This window comes from Miniopterus natalensis, chromosome 4 (genome assembly GCF_054644295.1).
Source record: "Miniopterus natalensis isolate mMinNat1 chromosome 4, mMinNat1.hap1, whole genome shotgun sequence".
NCBI lineage: Eukaryota > Metazoa > Chordata > Mammalia > Chiroptera > Miniopteridae > Miniopterus > Miniopterus natalensis.
In genome coordinates, this window is record NC_142084.1 from 70,045,868 (window position 1) to 70,064,390 (window position 18,523).

General features: G+C 49.1%; 1 protein-coding gene across 1 annotated transcript; it reads right to left on the minus strand.

Moving 5' to 3' along the window:
- Window positions 1-242: 242 nt before the first annotated feature.
- On the minus strand, window positions 243-17,219 carry SLC1A6 (solute carrier family 1 member 6). Its single transcript, XM_016209344.2, has 10 exons — window positions 16,983-17,219; window positions 12,205-12,441; window positions 11,362-11,499; window positions 9,631-9,835; window positions 8,800-8,842; window positions 7,966-8,309; window positions 4,983-5,216; window positions 3,394-3,588; window positions 1,252-1,386; window positions 243-578 (listed from the first exon to the last, which is right to left on the minus strand). The coding sequence occupies exons 2-10, from the start codon at window positions 12,407-12,409 to the stop codon at window positions 383-385; spliced, it is 1,695 nt and encodes a 564-aa protein (XP_016064830.1). The 5' UTR covers window positions 12,410-12,441; window positions 16,983-17,219; the 3' UTR covers window positions 243-382.
- Window positions 17,220-18,523: the final 1,304 nt, after the last annotated feature.

The window sequence follows — 18,523 nt, forward strand, 5'->3', positions numbered from 1 at the left end:
GTCCTTTTAACCAATCATGGAACCTGAAGGTGGGCTTCAGGACCTCCCAACACAGAGGCCATAGGTGTTGTTTTAGTATGAGAAATAGTGGTTTTCCTTTACCTCCTTCAATTATGCTGCTCCTTAAGAAAATAAGGAACATGAGGTGACCCTCACTTTGTTGAACTTGATGCTTCCCATACCCACAACCCCAGGGAAAACATTTCCACCCCGCCTTACCCACCACCCTCCCTCAAGTTCTCAGTATAGGCTCAGAGAGAAATGAAGACAGTGGACATCCTTTCATCCCTGCTCCTTTATCTCAGTTTCCCCCAAACACATTGGACAGAATATGAGTTCAGTACACAGTCATTCAGGCAGTGGGTCTTTCCCAAGACACCCCTCACATGGCACTCTCATTGCCACCCCGCCCCCTGGATGCCCCCTTCTCTTGTGGCATGAGTGACTTGTAGGGCTTCCCCAGGCTGGGGAGGGTGAGCTCGGCTTCCTGCAGCTCCAGCTCCCGCTGAGACAAATGCTCAATGACAGCTGCTCCAATGGAGTCCCCCAGCACATTGGTCATTGTGCGAAGTCGATCACTGCAGAAGGGAGAGGACAGAAAACTAACCGTTAACCTCTACTAAGCAAGACTTGAAGAGCACCACAGGGGAGAAGATGCAGCAGAGGGGGTTCCCTGTGCCTGAGAACTGGGGGTTCACATTCCAGTCCAATCCCTGACCAAGCAGGTCCCCTCCCCTCGCTGTCCTCAGTTTCCCCTCCTAACAGATATAGAACAGACCAGCTCTGATATGCTCACATTTGATCTTAGCAACACAAATTTTTTAAGGATGTACACATCCATTATAGAAAATTAGGATTGTGAGATGAACAACATACAGAATGAGGAAGTCTAGGCTTATTTTATGTAAATCTTCTTTTTTAAAGTTGATATTTTTAAAAAATATATTTGCAATCTGGCTCTGTCCCATGGATCACCTTTTGTGACTTCTACATAAAAGAGGTAAAAAGGGGCCTTTCTGGTTGATGGGTAAATCTTCTACCACTTGTCTCTTTTCTGCCCTACTTCCCGAGGTTAATTCTATGGAATTTGGGGTCCAAAGGCCATGGTTTGGTGTATTCTCCAAGGCCCCCTTTCACTCTAAAATTCTAAAACTCTGTGTCCTTGCTGGAATGAGGGCCCATAGGTTGGGGGGTCTTGAGGGAAAGCAGGGGCTTGAGGAGAGATAGCAGCAGGGTCTGAAGGACACTCACAGGAACCAGTCCACAGCTATGATTAGCGTGATGTCTTCAGTGGGCAGGCCGACCGATGTGAGCACAATGACCATGGTGACCAGACCTGCCTGGGGAATGCCAGCAGCCCCAACGCTGGCTGCTGTTGCTGTGATACTGCAAGGGGAGAAAGAACACAGGGAGGCAGGAGAAGGAAAGGGAGAGATGAGAAAGAGAGTGAGAAAGGGTACACAGAAGGGAAGGAGCAAGTTCCCCAGGGCATCTTAAATTAAAATCCCCCAAATAAAAGGCAAATCCAATGTGACTTTCATTGAGAGCCAGTACAGAGATGTCTTCTCATCCTTTGCCAGGATCCGGTTGGAAGTCCATCTATGGTGGACTTTTGAACATTTAGACAACTCACATTGTAGATGCAAGAGTAGGTATTTAACTAAACTGGCCTGTGGGCTGGAAGAGGTCAGAAGAATCACCCCAGGCAGCAGCTGTGACCCAGGAGACTGAGTTCCTTGTAGGCACATATACTGGAAATAGGAAGGTTGGCATAGCCAGGTCCAGCTGCCAGGAATGGAACTCCAGAAGACCAAGTTTAGAACCAAAAGAATAAATTGTCTACAATGCTGAGCAAATAAAAAAATGATGTATGGTTTTGAAAAACTAAAAGGCAAAACCCATGGAAAATAAAAGAGATAGTGGTCCAGCCTCAGGAGCAGGTCCGACTGGACCAAGAGAAAGCTGGATTTTTAGCTCCTGCATCAACTCTGATTGCCTGCTACGGTGCGCTAAGAATTCTAAAGCCACTGAGCTTGCCAGGAGGCATTAGTGCCCTGAGGTTAACACCCCTCTTCCTGGTGAACATGGAGCCACTTAGGACACTTAGCCAAGATGATGCCTCTATCAGAACAGTGACTGAGCACTTGGGTTGGTGGACAGAGAATGGACTATGAACCATTCATTAGCCATACGACATTTTACATAAACTCAGAGCCTCTGTTTCCTCATCTGTAGAATGGGAGACATATACCTACCTTATGGGTTATTGTGAGTAGTAAAAGAGCACAGTGCTTTATGATGGGGCTTCAAGAAGGGCCATTATTACCATTATTCTAAGTAAGAGAGACTATCTCCCCTAAACACCAGCTCTGGCATGTGGGTACCCTTAGGAGGCACATAACACACTTCAAGGGGATGAGCTAATTCCAGTTGTATCCAAGAAGCCAACTCAAACTTCTCTGGGTTAAACTCAGATCAGGTCCAAAGAAGGAATTCCCAACCAGCCAAGAAACTGGCCCTTGGGCTCTGTTAGCACAGGAGTCACACTGAGTGTCTTCATCTTCCAAAAAAAAATCCCTGAATAAGAGGAGAGCCTTGCAGGGTTGTGTCCAGTACATTCCAGCCAGCTTTTGCTGGAAGTCCATGCAGAGTCCTTACTCCCAGAGCCCAAACTATGATGAAAATCCTGCCCAGGACCCTGAGTCATCTATGCCATCTGGTTTCAGAAGACCCAGTGCAGAATCATGAATGTGTCACTCACAGCCATATTCCCAGCTCCTGGAACCCAGGCAGTACTACTACAATAAATATTTGCTGGCTGATTGAACAAGAGGCTATTCCCTAATATTGAATGCTTATGAGACCTGTTCCAGGGGCCACAGGAAATAGACAACCCCTGCCCCCTGGGCTTCAGGTACTTCCTGCGCACATAAAGGCAGCACAGGGCTGCTGAGTGTGGGACAGAAGAAGTCAGGGTCTGTTCACTCAGACCCTTCCCTTGGGCAAGAGACTCTTAAACCACTGCCCACGTTATTTTCATAATGACTAAGTTAGAACCCCTAGGTGATGGGGCCCAGGAATCCGCATTTATAACAAGAACCTCAGGTTATTAGAATGCACCAGCCATACTTTGGAAAATACTAGACAAAGGAATCTCTCACAATAGCATCTGAGAGGAGATCTGACTGGAACACCCTGCCAGCTCCTGACAACCTCAGGTTGCAAAGTCTTACCTTGAACCTCATCTGGAATGGGTGACTGGCCTCTGCCCACATCTGCCCTCTAACATCCAAGGCCTCCCTTGACCTTGAGCTGAGGCTGCCTCCTCCATTAAGCCAAGCTAATGACTTCTTAGGTCTCACCTGCTGGCAGGTCCCACCAAGACCATCTCACCTGATAGTTGTGATCTGGCCCAGGTTGAGCTCGTAGTTGTTGACTTGGGCAATGAAGATGGCTGCCAGGGCCTCGTAGAGGGCAGTGCCATCCATGTTGACAGTGGCCCCCACAGGCAGCACGAACCTGGTGATGCGGCGGTCCACACCCAGGCCCTCCTCCAGGCAGCGGAAGGTAATGGGCAGTGTCGCAGAGCTGGGGGAGAGAGCCCCAGGGGCTGAGAGCAGGGGACGGTGGTGCGGGGCTGGAGCAGCAATAGGCCAAAGGAAGGTTCCCCTTGAGAACATTGGAAGGCCAGGTGGAAGCCAGAGACAGGGGCGGGTGGCAGGTGTCTAACATTTCAGAGGCTGATAGCTGCATGGGGAAGAGGGACTCCTCAAGACACAGGGAGCACACAGCAATGGTGTCCTCCAGGCTGAAAGTCCCTTGTCCCACTTAAAGCCAATAGCTTAAGGCTAATTACTATACTAGTTCATGCCGCTAGTTCAGTCTATCCACCCCCAGAAAGGGAAGACTAAAGATCTTCTGACTTCCTTCCTCTCGGGCTGAGAGGGGTATTTCAGAGGAGCACTATGCCCACTCCCCATGTTTGGTCAGGGAGTGACCTTGGCTACACTAATCCTCTCAGCCTCTCTCCCTTCCACTCCCTAGAGAAGAATAGTGACTTAACTGTAGGGTGAGTTTTGTCAAAAAAGTGGGCATCTCGCCCGGCGGGGCGTGGCTCAGCAGTTGAGCATCAACCTAGGATCCAGGAGATCAGGGTTTGATTCCCGGTCAGGGCACATGCCCAGGCTGTGAGCTCGATCCCCAGTAGGGGGCGTGCGGGAAGCAGCCGATCAATGACTCTCTCATCGTTGATGTTTCAACTCTCTCTTTCTCCCTTCCTCTCTCTGAAATCAATAAAGATATATATATATTTTTAAAAGTGAGCATCTCATTTGGGGTCAGCCTGCCCACAAAACATGTGCTCTGTCTGGTCAGCTTTATGTTATGTGGTCAGAAACCTGAACACAGAGAGGGCCTTTGGGTGTCCAACCCTGTGGTGACCAGGTGAGTTTAATTCTGGGATACAATGGCATCAATCCTACTTGGCCACAGATCAGAAGGCACAGTATTCAATCAGTGTTATGGGCAATAAAAAACCACGGTATTTTTCTTCCATCTGGCTGGTGTTTGTGATATTCTCAAATTGTTTTAAATTAGGATGGGGGGAAGGGGAGCTCTTTATTAACTGCCTGAAAACCCCTCAAAGGAGAAGGCCAAGAGAGCTTCCGGACACCATCTCAAAGACAATGAGACCCTCTGAGCCAGAAAATGACTGAGAACATGGGGCATGTAGGAACCCTCATCCTAACCTCAAAAATGGCAGCTGGTTCTCCCCCACATGAAACAGACACAGGAAAGGAGAAACGGGGGTCAGGAGAGTCAGCCCAGGGCAAAGGTCAGTGCCCAGGTAGGCCACCTTCAGTAACCCCTGACATTACTGAACAACCCAGAAGAGGTTCTGTAGCAGGGGGAGGGCAGTATCCTACAAGAGCCCGTGAAAGACAACCTAGGAAGGGTGCCACTGGTGGGAGACACGGTCATACCTGGAAGACGTGCCCATGGCAGTGATAAGGGCCTGCAGCATGCCCCCGATGAAGGGGAAGGGATTCCGGTGGGTGATGAGGAAGTAGATGAGAGGCAGGACGCCACCAGCATGGAGAAACAAGCCCACAATTACAGTCAGGGTGTACATGCCCAGCTGACCCCCCAGAACGGCCATGTCTTCCATCTCTAGGATCTTCCCAGCAATCAGGAACAGGATGCCCACAGGTGCGTACCTGGGCCAAATCAGACACCTGTCAGGGCTCCCTCATGACTTCCTCTAAAGCCCAGAGCTGGCACCCCCAAGGCTTTGCCCATGTGAGACCCTAGGGCCAGGCAGTGCCCATCATTCAGCACTCAACTCCACCCTGCCTTCCCCACATGTTAATAAAGGGGGCTAGGACCCACAAACACATCCCACCTCCTCCTCCTGCTCTCCCACAGGTCAACCCCAGACAGCAGAAAAGTTCCTACACCTCCAGAGCATGCAATCTTATAAGGTCTCTCCTTCATGCACACCCCCACTCAAGCCCTTCCCCCGCCCCCCCCGCCCCAAATTACTGTCTTCAGGATTCTTTCCCTGGACATTGCCCAGATAATCACTAGCTCTGGCCCTCTAACTTCCTTTATTCACTGCCACCAACTGTTCTACATCTGTCACTTTCATGCCTCTGTTCTCTTTCCTATAAGCTCATATTCTCACTCATTCACCAGCCCTGAGCTATTTCACCTGGATTTCCCACAACAAACAACCTATCTTATCAAATCACCTATTTATTCATTCACTCCACAAATATCTATTGAGCACCTACTATATCGCAGTCACATATCCCTGCCCTCATGGTGCTTGCATTCAAATGAGGAAATTATGTGGCACACATAGAAACATGTAATTAAAAGCTTCAGGTGGTGATAACTGCAAAAGATAGTCATTGATTGAGGCTGCTTAAATGTGAGTGGTCAGAAAGGGCTTCTCTGAAGAGGTGACATTTAAGCTGAGGCCTGAATGATGAGAAGGAACCATGTATCTCTGAGGGGTAGGCATTGCGGGCACAGTGCAAAGACACTGAAATGATCATGAGCTGGGAGTAATGGAGGAGCAGAAAGACCAGTGTGGCTGGAACACTGAGTGACAAGGAGAGTAGAGGAGATGGAAGTGAGCTCTTCAATGGCTCACCTGTTTTCCCCACAAACTAGCCCATTGCTTAGTCTTGTGAGTTTCTGCCAGTGATGTCATCATTCACCCATCTATGCTTGATCATTGTCATGATGGATGTATTGGAGGAGGTGATGACCTCTGAGGAAGTTGGTTCAATAACTTGGGTCAGAAATGATGAAACTCAAGCTAAGTCTGTGGGATTGAGGATTCAGGGTCTTCTCCAGACAAACTCAAGCTGGGCTCAGGGTTAGCCCTGGTCAGTGGTTGTTGATTTATCTCCAAGTTTACACCTACCTCTATGATTACCCTGTAACCCCCTTTCCCAACTCTCTCACCTCCATCCTTCCAGCTCATCCTCTGCAAAATTCCTCAGCTCTGAATCAATTGCACGTCACTTCTCTCCTCTTATACTCGGCCACCTGGCACATATGGATATTTCCAACCTTGCCAATGACACCACTATAAACTCATGGTCCTCAATTCAGTTGAGCCTTCCATAGCCTTGTCAATCTTCTTGCTTATCCTTGATAAGCTCCCCCTCCCTTTCCCCTCAGCTGCTTTTCCAAGTTCATATATTGGCCTCTAGCCCCCTACACAACTTTCAAGTTATTTGGGATAATATATAAAATCTTTCTCAGTTTGGAACCAGAGTCTTGTTAACATCTTCCACCACCACTCCCAAGTTTCCATGCGCTCCTGCCTTCCTGAACTCCTCACTGTGCTCTAAACAACTCAGGTTCTTTCAGCTTTGCATGGGCTCTTCCCTCTGCTTGAAGTGCCTCTCCCTTCTTTCTGTCCTGTTGGTGTCCTACTCACCTCTCAAGGCCCAGCTAAGAGGTGACCTTATTCATTACTCCATCCTCACCTTCCCAGGCGGAGTTCACTGCATATCCCTCCACTAGCTCCCTTCTCCATGTTCACACTTTTTAATGTACCTTTACTATAGACCCTTCCACCTTGTATTATATTGATCTAGTATGTGTTTGTCTCTCCCAAGACTTTGTAAGCTCCTTGAGGGTAGGAACTAATGCATCTTTGTATTCCAGAATTCAAAACAAAGACAACCTGGGAAAATGTCTGTTAAATAAGTGAAGAAATTGGTGAAGGCATGAAGGAGCTTGAAGAATAAATGAGTGCATGCATCAATTAAGGAATAATTAGTGAGTGGATAAATGAGTAAAAAAATGAATAAACGAGACATGAACGAGGGTGAATGAACAAATGAGTGTGTTAAGCAAATGAATGAATGAATGCAGGAAATACCTGAGAGAGTGAATAATTGCAGAAATGAGCAAGTGGGTCAAAGGATGAGTCCAAATGAATAAATGATTGAATAAGTAAATTAATTAATCTATGGTTTAACTCATGAATGAATTCATGAATGAATTATGTGTGGACAAATATATGAACGAGTGAATTAACTAATGCATAGAAGAATGAATAAGTGAATGAAACAATGCATGAAAGGATGAGTATAAATGAATTAATGAGTGAATGGATGATTTGGCCAATCCATAGAATACTGAATGAGTGCAGACAAACAAGGGAGTGAATGAACTGTGCATGGAAAAATGAGTATAATTACTAAACGAGTGAATGAATAGATGAACAAGGAAGTGAATGAGTGAATAAATGAATGATCAAGTGAGTAAATAAGTGAGTGAATGAGTAAATGAATGACTGAATGAATCAATGCATATATAAATGACTTTGGTCAAATGGTCCCCATGACTCCATCAGCAGCTGCCCCATAGCCTGACTTCCCAGCCCTGGCTCCATCCTTCCCTGTACCATCACCACTCACCCTATCACAGTCCAGCACTCACCAGATAATGATGCCCACCAGCCTCATAATAGCCTCATTGAGGCTGTCGAAGAAGTCCCGCAGGACTCGGCCCTTGTGTTTCATGCCGCCAATGACCAACCCAAAGGCCACAGAGAAGACCACAAGGCCCAGGGCATTGATGCCATTGGCTGAGCCAGGCACAGGCACAATCTCCTCGAAGGTCAGCACCTCCTGCAGGGTGCCCAAGGCTCGTGTGACATTTTCCAGGAGGCTGGTTCCATTCTCCATTGAAGATGGAGGAGGCATGGAGGCGCTCTGCTCAGATCCATTCTCTGTCCTCACAACGGTCCTGGTTACCAACCTCGTGCTGTACTGTGTCTTGAACTGAAATATGGAGAGATTGGAGCCAAACTCAATTCAGTGGATGCATCAGAATCACCTGGAAAAATGTCTTTCAAACACCGATTCCTGGTTCCCATACCTTGGAGAGTCTTATTCAGCAGATCTGATGAGTGAATGAATAATTTGACCAATGCATAGAAGGAGTGACTGAGGAGACGAATGAATGAGTGAATGACCAGATCATGGAAGAATGGGTATAGAGTCTGCATTTTTCTCAAGCTCCCTGGGAAATGCTCAGATCTGGGGGCCTGTCTCCTCAACTATCTAGTCAGAAGCCTTGGTTCTTCTTCTAGTACCATCCCCAGGAAGCCCTTGGCCTATGTCCATCTCTCTAACTCTTCCTTGAACATCATGCCAATGGCCATTGCTTTCTCAGGCACATCTTCCCACCCCTCACCCCTGGCCCATTCACTCAGCAGCAAGCTCCCACCACCCTCCAAGCCTCCTTGATCAAACTGCACTTCCCCCTGACCTGTTTGAAGCAGGCCTCCACAAGGTTGGGTGGAAACATATTTCTGCAGGAAAACATCAGATAAAGGGAAGAGATTAGATGTTGGAAAGGTGTCTAGGATAATAGTAATAATAATAGCAAGGGCAACAGTAATAATGGCAGCCAACATTTGAACACTTACTCTAGTCCAGGGTAAGTAAGCTAAGTACCTTACCTATATGTTCTGATTTAAACACTATAATAACCCTAAAAGTAAGGGCTCTTGATATCCCCATTTTATACACACACACACACAAAGAACAAAATATTTATGTAAGTTACCCAAAGCCACCTAGCTATTAAGGGGTGCAGATGGACCTCAAATCCATCTCAGGTCTGTCTGAGCCCTATAGTAGGAACTTTTGCCACCACAGGGACTTCAATTCATATACATGCACCAGTGACACCTCAAAAAAATAATAAACCAGACAGCTCCTGCATTCCTCCAACTCCCCCCAACTCAGCGGTGTGGGTAGAACTACGGCTAGCCTTATTTGGGCTGGCAAAATCTTGCTGTTCTAAGAGAATCCTTCACTCTCCAACAGATCTTGGGAATACCAAACACCATCTGTCCTGAGCCTATCCCAGGATACAGCTTCCCTAGGCTAAGGGTCAAAATATCCTGTCCCTAGGAGTCAGCTGCTCTTAGAGGATTTGTGCAAGGCTCCAAGTCAGAAGATGGGCATCAATAAAACTAGGCTCAACTTGGGTGTTGCATTTCAGACGGGGTCAGCTTGTCCCCCTTGTCTCTCCTTGAGTATAAGTTGTTGCACATAGGGCCAGAATTCCCATCAAAATTAGAAAGGACGTCACCTGACCAGGTCCATGAAGGCATCAGCTGTGGGGATGGTCTCAATCCGACCCTCACGATGCAGCCCCTCCTTGGAGCCCTTTCCAGGATGGATGATGGTGACCATGAGGATACCGATGAAGACCGCAATGACCGTAGTCACCATGTAGTACACAGCTGCCCGCATCCCCATGCGCCCTGTCGCCTTGTTATCCAGGGATGCCATACCTGGAAGACAAGTGGTACAGACCCAAGCATCTCCATCCACACCTCACCACCCACCCTCCCATCCATCCAGTCCTCTTTCCCCACACCACCAGCTCAACAACCATTCCACCAAGCATCCCTTCCTCCTATACCCACCCAGCACCACACCACCACCCATGGCCCATAACATCATTCTTCAACCGCCATTCTGTTTTCCATATACATCTTCCTCCCCATCCTTTATCCCAGCCACCACTTCACCATGCTTTCCTCTGCTCCAAGCTAACCTTTTCAACCCCATCCTGTCCTCCACTTACCCCTGTTGTGCATTATAACCTCACTTTTGTTCCACTCTTCACCCCACTATCCACCCATAGCAACACCTCTCTGCAACCCAGCTCACTGTACACTATCCGTAGCAGATGCTTTTGTTGCCCTATCTAGACACCCTTTACCAGGCTGATACACCTATCCTTCAGCTGCCGAGTGTGTTGGCTGCTAACAGTTCATGCTGCCCCCTTACTCTGAGAATTGCACTCAGAGGAAAACAGGAGCTTCCTGGCCCAGAAAAGCCCCATGGCAGACCTATAGTCAGTGGCAGGTACAAGGATTCAAAAATCCAGTTCCTTTTACTCCAATGGGATCAGAGTTGGGAGGAACAATTCTGTGGTGTGGCTCATGCTCCAGAGCTCCCTGTGGGATCAAGCCAAGAGGCCAGTCTTCTTCTGAACCTACATCTCTGCTTAGTTTCTTTCCCACCCCAAGCTCTCCCCTCACTTCCTTGTGGGTTTCTTTGAGAGCTGTCCTGAATAAATTGCTTGTGTAAATATCCCCATCTCAGGCCCTGCTTCCAGGAAACCCAACCCAAGAAGGCATTTCCTTTCATGCCTTTACCTTCATGCCTATCCCAAAATCTGGAGATTGTCAATCAACCACCCAGGCACCAAATCTGGCCCACTGCCTGTTTTTGTAAGTCAAGTTTTACATATTAATCTGCATCTGCTTTAGTGCTACAATGGCAAAACTGAGTAGTCATAAAGGAGACCATACAGTCTCTAAAGTAGAAATATTTACCATCTGGCCCTTTACAGAAAAAGTGTGCTGACCCCTGCATAATCCATCCGTATTTCCATCCCACCCTCACCCACCATCCTGTCACCTCTATCTCAAACACCTGGATTCACATCACACTCCCTGACCATCCACACCATAACCCAGCTACCTTGCCTGGCTGCCCCACCACAGCCTTCCTTTCACCTCTGCCTGATGCCCTAACCTTAACCCTAAGTTCCTGGCAGGCTGGCATCTTATCCCCAGTGAAAAGTATAGAAAAGTTACTGAGATAAGTGGTGTAGGCCATATGGGGTCTGGAACCTGGGTTTGATCTGGATCTGGGCTTTGGCCAAGGACTCTGGGCTAGGTGCACACTCCATGTTTGAGGTCCTGAAGTGGGGAAGTGGTCCCATGCTTGGACCACTTTAGCTCCAGGTTTGAGGTTGGGCTGTAGGGTGGATCTTGAAGGCCAACACTGGCCTGGGCTTTCTCACCTGTGACCAGGCTGGAGACGATGAGCGGCAGAACCAGCATTTGCAACATCCTCATGAGAAGCTCTCCAGGGAAAGAAAAGTACTTGATCTGGCGGTAGGTGAGCTGGTATGGGCGTAGGGCAAAGGCCAGGCTGACCCCTAGGGCCAAAAAGGTCCATGGAGTGGCGTTTGGGTCACTCAGCCCCAAGCAGGAGCCATCCATCCCAAGAAGGGTGTGTGTGGATGGAGATGAGAGAAAAAGAGAAGCATTCTGTTTGTGTGTGTGCACCTTGTAGAAATGTATGGATTTATGTGTTACCATGTTGATACTATGTAAATTTGTGTGTAAAGGTCTGCGCATATGCACACATGTGACAGCGTACATTCATTTGTGCATGTGTCTGTGCTTGTATATGTGGACCCATGCATATGTTTTTCCCATGTGTGTATATAGGTGTGACTTATATGTATATAGTTTCCAAACATTTAAGCTCATAAGTGTGCCAATGTGTGTGCAGAGGAATGCATGTGCTTGTAAGTTCCAGTATGTATACAACTGTGTGAATTTACGTCTTTGCAACTGTAAGTTCTGTGCATGCATAAAAATAATGTGTTCGTGCTTGTGTGTTCATAAGCAGAAAAGGTATTTGTACAGTGTGAGCATGTGTGTATGTACACATACATATACATATGACATTGCGTGCACACACAGCTGTTTTTGCACGTGTGCACTGTGTGAGTGTTCTACATGGGGGGGGGGTGCTGGTAGGACAAGCCATGGATGTGCGCTGGTGAGAATGAGTGGGTGGAATGAAGAGACATGCGCGCCAGGACTTCCCCGAAGTCCCGCCCCCCGCCGCTCACCTATGACCACGGCGCTGACGGTGAGCAGGATGAACGCGTTGCGGCGCAGGAAGCGCAGCACGTGCTCGCGGGTGAGCGTCTGCAGGCGCAGGCGCGTGCGCAGCGCCCTCTGCTGCGCGCCCTCCAGCAGCCGCTGCAGCCAGCCCACCCGCACCAGGCGCGGGCCGCTCTCCCGCAGAAACAGGCTGTTGCCGTGGCTGCTCATCGTCTATCTGCGGGGGACCGAGGGCCCTGGGCCTGGGGAGGAAGAGGACAGAGGACAGATGTGGGCAGAGGGGAAAGGGCTGCAGGGTGGAGGACGCTGGTGAGAATCCGGACGCAGGGGAGGGGCGAAGGCAGTCTGCTGGGGTGTGCGGGGACTGCGACGCCGGAGGACACTGCCTGGGGTTCAAGGGTCACGTCCTGGCAGAAAAGGGTCAAGGTCTCATAATTGCGTCCCTGCGTGGCTGGGGAGCGGCAGGGAAGGAGACAATGTAACAGGCTCTTTGCCATTGCCCGACTCCAGCCCTCTCCTTATTCCAGATCATCACAAGCAACTGGCCGCTGCCCCACCTCACAAACCAGTCTAACAAGGCTTTGCTAAGCGCCGTATGCAGAGCCCTAGACATGGTACCTAACGGGTAGCCCCCCCAAATTAATATGGTTCGGTGCCTGGAGATGCTCACAAATGGGCTTTCAACAGCAAAGTCAATGACAGCAAGAGCCTGGCAAACAGTGAGTGCCCAATAAATGCAGCAGCTCTGCCTAAGTGCCTGGGTGAGCAACAGGAAGAGGGGGGAGTCCTTGGGAAGGAAATGGTGCTAATCCTAGACCCCAGTGGCTCACTGGGATCCCTCTTTGAAGGGAAATGTGATGTTCAGAGTCTCTCTGGGGTACCACATACTGTTTCCCCAACTTCAGACCTTTGTGTCTCCTCTTTAAATTTGGCCATATCCATATAATCTTATTTACATTAGCAAGAAATGTATCTCAACTGGAAACTTTAGATACATTCGGTCTTTACTGTAGGTCTTTACTTGAAAAGCTAATTATGTTTTAATACACATTAAATAAAATGCCTATAAAAATAAACACCTGCCTCTCCAGTTACCAACTACACACCTTACATGTATAGGGCAGCTTAGAAATTGTGACTTTCACGGGCCTGAGGAACTTTTACCTCTGTGGACTCCTTCCTCCATTAAGAAAATATTAAAATTATATTTTATGACCGCATTGGTATAACGGTGAATATCTAACCTTGGAACTAGGTAGAGGTGACGGTTGTACAACATTGTACTAAATGCCACTCACTGCCACTTTGAAAAGGTTGGTTTTCTGTTATGTGAATTTCACCTCATATTTTATATTAAAACATTTTCTTTGACTTGAAGTTTAATTCTTTCTTCTGATTTGATTTGGTTTTTAATATATCTTTATTGATTTCAGAGAAAGGAAGGGAAAGGGAGAGAGAAACATCAATGAAGAGAGAGTCATTGATCAACTGCCGCCTACATGTCCCCTGTTGGGGATTGAGCCTGCAACCTGGGCATGTGCCCTGACCAGGAATCAAACCTCGATCTCCTGGATCATATAGGTCGATGCTCAACCACTAAGCCACACTGGCTGGACTCTTTCTTCTGACTTTAAAAGAAGTGAAAACATTTCTGTGGGTTCCTAAAAGAATCATGGATCCTGGGCATGGGCCTCCGATTCCTGAAAGATAAGCAGCCTTGCCTATCCCGATCTCACAGCAAAAAAAAAGTGGCAGTTCCCCTATTCCAGGGGTACCGGGAATTCTGCTATTCCTCTAGATTCACTCACTGACCACTAGAGGTGGCATTGCCGAGGCTTCCTTGCCCACTGGCTCCTCTCTGGGTCAGGCCAGTGGAAGGCAACAGGAGAGTGGAAAATGGGAGGAGATGGAACACTGATTCTCCCAGCTCCCCTGTCACCCCTCTGTTTGGCAGGAGCTGTGTTCCCCTGCCTAAGGCCACAGATCCCATCAGACAATCCTTTGTGCCTGTTGGCCATTTGGATGTCTCCCTTGGAAAAATATCTAAACAGTTCCTCTGCCCATTTTTTAATCAGATTTGGGTTTTGGTGGTGGTGGTTTTTTTGTTATTGAGTTGTATGAGTTCTTTATATATTTTGAATATGAACCCCTTTTCCAATATATGATTTGCAAAAATTTTCTCCCATTCTGTAAGTTGCCTTTTTGTCTTGTTAATTCTCTCTTTTGCTGTGCAGAAGCTTTTAAGTTTGATGTAGTCCCACTTGTTGATTTTTGTTTTTGTTGCCTGTGCTTTTGGTGTCATATCCAAAAATCATTGCCCAATATCTTCTTTCTAATGTTTCCTCCTAAGAATTTTATGGTATCAGGCCTTATGTTTAAGTCTTTGATCCATTTTGAGTTTGTTTTTGTGAGTGGTGTGAGATAGGGGTCCAGTTTCATTATTCTGCATGTGTGTATCCTGTTTTCCCAACACCATTTGTTGAAGAGACTGTCCATTCCTCATTGGGTGTTCTTGGATCTCTTGATGTCATATGGGTTCTAACTCTCACTATAATGGCAATTTATTACAACATATAAATATATCAAAACAATATGCTGCGTATACCTTAAATTTTCTCAATGTTATGCGTGAAATATATTTCAATTTTAAAAAATGACCATCCTCTGTTACAGCCTCCACTCTCCTTGTGTCCCTCTCCTGCTCCTTCTGTGAATCCCCACTCATGCTGATCCCTGAGTGCTACACCAGCCATGCTGGTTTCCTTTAACCCTGCTCATACCTTTGTAAATAGTCTTTATCTTAAACTCTTTTCAGTCCCCCCTTTTGAGTGTGCTGTCTCCTAATTGATATACCAGATTCACTTCACTGTTAGTAAAACTCTCCAAGCCAAAGCAAGGCAGTAAATTTTGCATCCTGTACAGAACTCTGTGCATATTTGGTTTGCCTGGGATTGCTGCACTGGTAAGAACTTGGCCTGGCCCAGCTAGTCTCGAGGGATCACAGCTTCGGATACCTCTCCTCACCCACCCCTACTGCCTGAATTCATCCAGGTCAGAACTGGGAGTCTGTAGGAAGTCTCAGTTCCACCAGCAAGTAGGTCCCTGGACTTTTTGTTATTTTCCTGCCACTGGCTGAGCAGCTACTTTTCTGAGGTCACTGTTTTCCTTGCCCTCCTTTGCTCCCCCCATATCTGAGGGATGGGCCATCTACCTCAATTCTCCAGGTCTAACTAAGCTCTAGGTCCCCAATGCCAAACCCCAGTTGGGATCCTGCTCCAAATGGATCCATCAATGCTGCTTCTCACATTGCTGTGAAAAATCCCAGACATGGGACTACACACAAACAGGAAACTCATATTTCCTCCCTCTCCTCCAGGATGTACGTTTCCAGTCACTGAGTGGTAGCTCAAAGCTGCCCATGGGTCCCTTGAAGACACCTATCAATTTTTCTGTCCTGTATGCATCACTTGTCAGACAATACTTGACTTCAAATGGTTCTCCCAGGATCTTGGCTTTCACTTGGGCCTTTCTCAGCCTCTCTTTGACCCCGGGGGCATCTCCCCTCACTCTGAGTTCTCTCTTTACTAGTCTCTCCTGGTCTTAGGCATTCTCTTGACCCTGTTTCTTAGGCTTCCTGCTTGGTAAGTGGCCCTTCCAGTGCCCCCAAGTCTCTTCAGAGATTCAGGGATCCGTCTCCCAACTGGTTGCCCCAACCTTCAGACTCCGCTGAGATGTGCTGGCAGCCCTCGGAGCCAAGGGGAAAAAGGAAGCCTGCCACATTCTAAAGCGGAAACAAATTATGGTGGACAAAGCAAGGCTGCTTCCCATACATTTTATCTCAACACTCCGCTAGCCTAGCTGGAAGGGTGAGGGGAAAGAGGAAGGAAATCACACACATCACACCACACACACACTTGACACACAACCTCACACACCTCTTATGTGCAGTTGCCACATACACAGCCACACACACAGACACACAGACACACAATCACACACAGGGAACCGTTTGGACATACAGCCCAGACACACCTTCAGAAATGCACTGTGCTCGTGCAGCGTCAGTCATACAATAGGTATTGTATAACCCTAACCGTAATAAACACACAACATACACTTGCCACATTCATGCACACCTTCCAACACACAACCCCACACACACCTTCGTGGCCCTACACAGCTCCCCTGTATAAATGAAACTTCAGACATGTAGTGAGAGTCAAACAATTCCTACACACACACACACACACAACTTGGGGCACAAGACGGAGAAACTTCGAACATTCAAATTCATTCCCACATTTATTTAGCCCCACACACCTCTGTCTTTGGGAAGGCAAGCCCCGTCATAAACTGTCCCAAACACACACACATCACCGCCACCTCCCACACATCTTTGGACCAGCCTCCCTGCCGCGGTGACCAAAGTCTCAGTCACAGCCAGGTCTGTCGGAGTTGGAGGAACCAACCCTCTGACGGACAGGGGACGGAACCCTGGCAAGGGTCACGGCATCAGACACAGAGATGGAGCCTGCCAGGAGCGGAGGCCGCGGATGCCGGACCGGGATGGGCATGAGGGAGACTGGCAGGGGGGCCCTGGGAGAGGAAACGAGCGGTAGGTGAGCGGCTGCAGGACTCTAAGGGGCAGGGAGGAGCTGAAACCCAGAGCGGCCAGAGATGGCGCCCCACCCGCCTGACCCCAGGGTGGCCAAACCCGCCCGGGATCCGCCTGCCCTGAACCTCAGGGCTCCTGCGCTCGCGGGGCGCCGTGCCCCCCACTCACCAGCGTCCGGAGCGGTGGGGGCGGCTGCCTGCGCCTCGGCCTGAACGCTGAGTCCGATGCAGGAGCCGGAGCCCCGCACAGCGCCCGGCTCGGGCAGCGGGGACCCGCCGGGGACGGCGCAGTGCTGGCGTGGAGACCGCACGGCGGAGGCGAGGGCGCGGAGCAGGGACGCGCAGTGCAGCGGGTGGGATCCGCGCCGGCCCTGCGCTCACGTGGGTGCGGGGGCGCCAGGAGGCTGGGGGAGGGGGAGGGATCCCCTCTGGGATGCCCCCCTCCTCCCCTGCGCCCCCGCTCGGCAGCAGCGCCGGAGAAGGGGCGCCGCGTGTGTGGAAGGAGGGGGATCCTAGGGCGCGCGGGTGGGTGGCCTCTCGCCGTCCGGCCCCCGCCCTCAGCGCAGAGCCGCGCCCCCGAGCCCGCGCCTCCCGCCGCCTCCCGGGCCCTCCCGAGGACTGAGCCTCCCTGGAGAGCGCGGGCTTGCTCCTGGCACCACTGGCGCGGGCCGCCCCGCATCTTGGGCGGAGGCCTGGGGAGAGCGCGGGTGCGAGGGTCCCAGTGACCACAACTGCCCCGTGGGCTCCTGGGCGCCGCTTCTCCCTTCGGGCGCTGTGCGCCTTGGCGGTTGCGGGCCAGCCGCTCTCCTCTCTGAGCCTGGCTTCCTTACCTAAACGACGGACAGGCTCTGCTGACCCCACAGAAAATTAAAGCTCGTACCTGTTACTATAGTAATTAATATTCTTTGCTTTCTTTAGCAGTAAATTCATCGAGCACGTTGATCCTGCTGTTCCTCTCAAATGGCACCGAGTTACCCCTGCCAGCATCTCCCACCTCTCCTGAAAGCTAATTGCCATTTTTAAAAGGTGAGCACAGAGCCACGCACGTGATTTAAAAATCAACACATGTTTGCCCTGGTCCCTGTGGCTCAGTTGACTGAGCCTCCTACCTTGCACCAAAAGGTTGCAGGCTTGATGCCCCGGCCAGGGCACATGCCGGGGTTGTAGGTTCCATATCCAGGCAGGGTGCATGCGAGAGGCAACTGGTCGATGTTTCTCTCTAGATGTCCCCCTCTCCCTTCCTCTCTCTCTAAAAATAGATGAAAACATATAAAAAATCAATATATGTTTGCTATTATTATTGTTCATGTTATTGACCAGTTGTCGACGGCAGCTTCCTAGACTAGGCCTGCTCTTTTACTTCCATTTAAACTGCACACCCCTATGAAGTAGCTATCACTACCCCCAATAGCAGATAAGGGGACAAGCCTCAGAGAGGTTCAGTAACTTGCCCAAAAGAGAGCCAGAGAGCAGCCACGTCAATTCCAACTCTTTGTACCTACAGCTCACACTCTCCTCCTTGACAAAACCTCCTATCTAGGTGGTTCTCAAACTTAGCAGTACCTTAGAATCACCAGGGGAGCTTTTTAAAATTCTGATTCTCTAGGTGGCACCCAGACCAATCACATCAGTGTCCCTGGGCACAGGTCTCAGGGCACAAGCACGGCATATTTTAATGCTCCCTAAGTGATTTCAATATGTGGCTAAGGT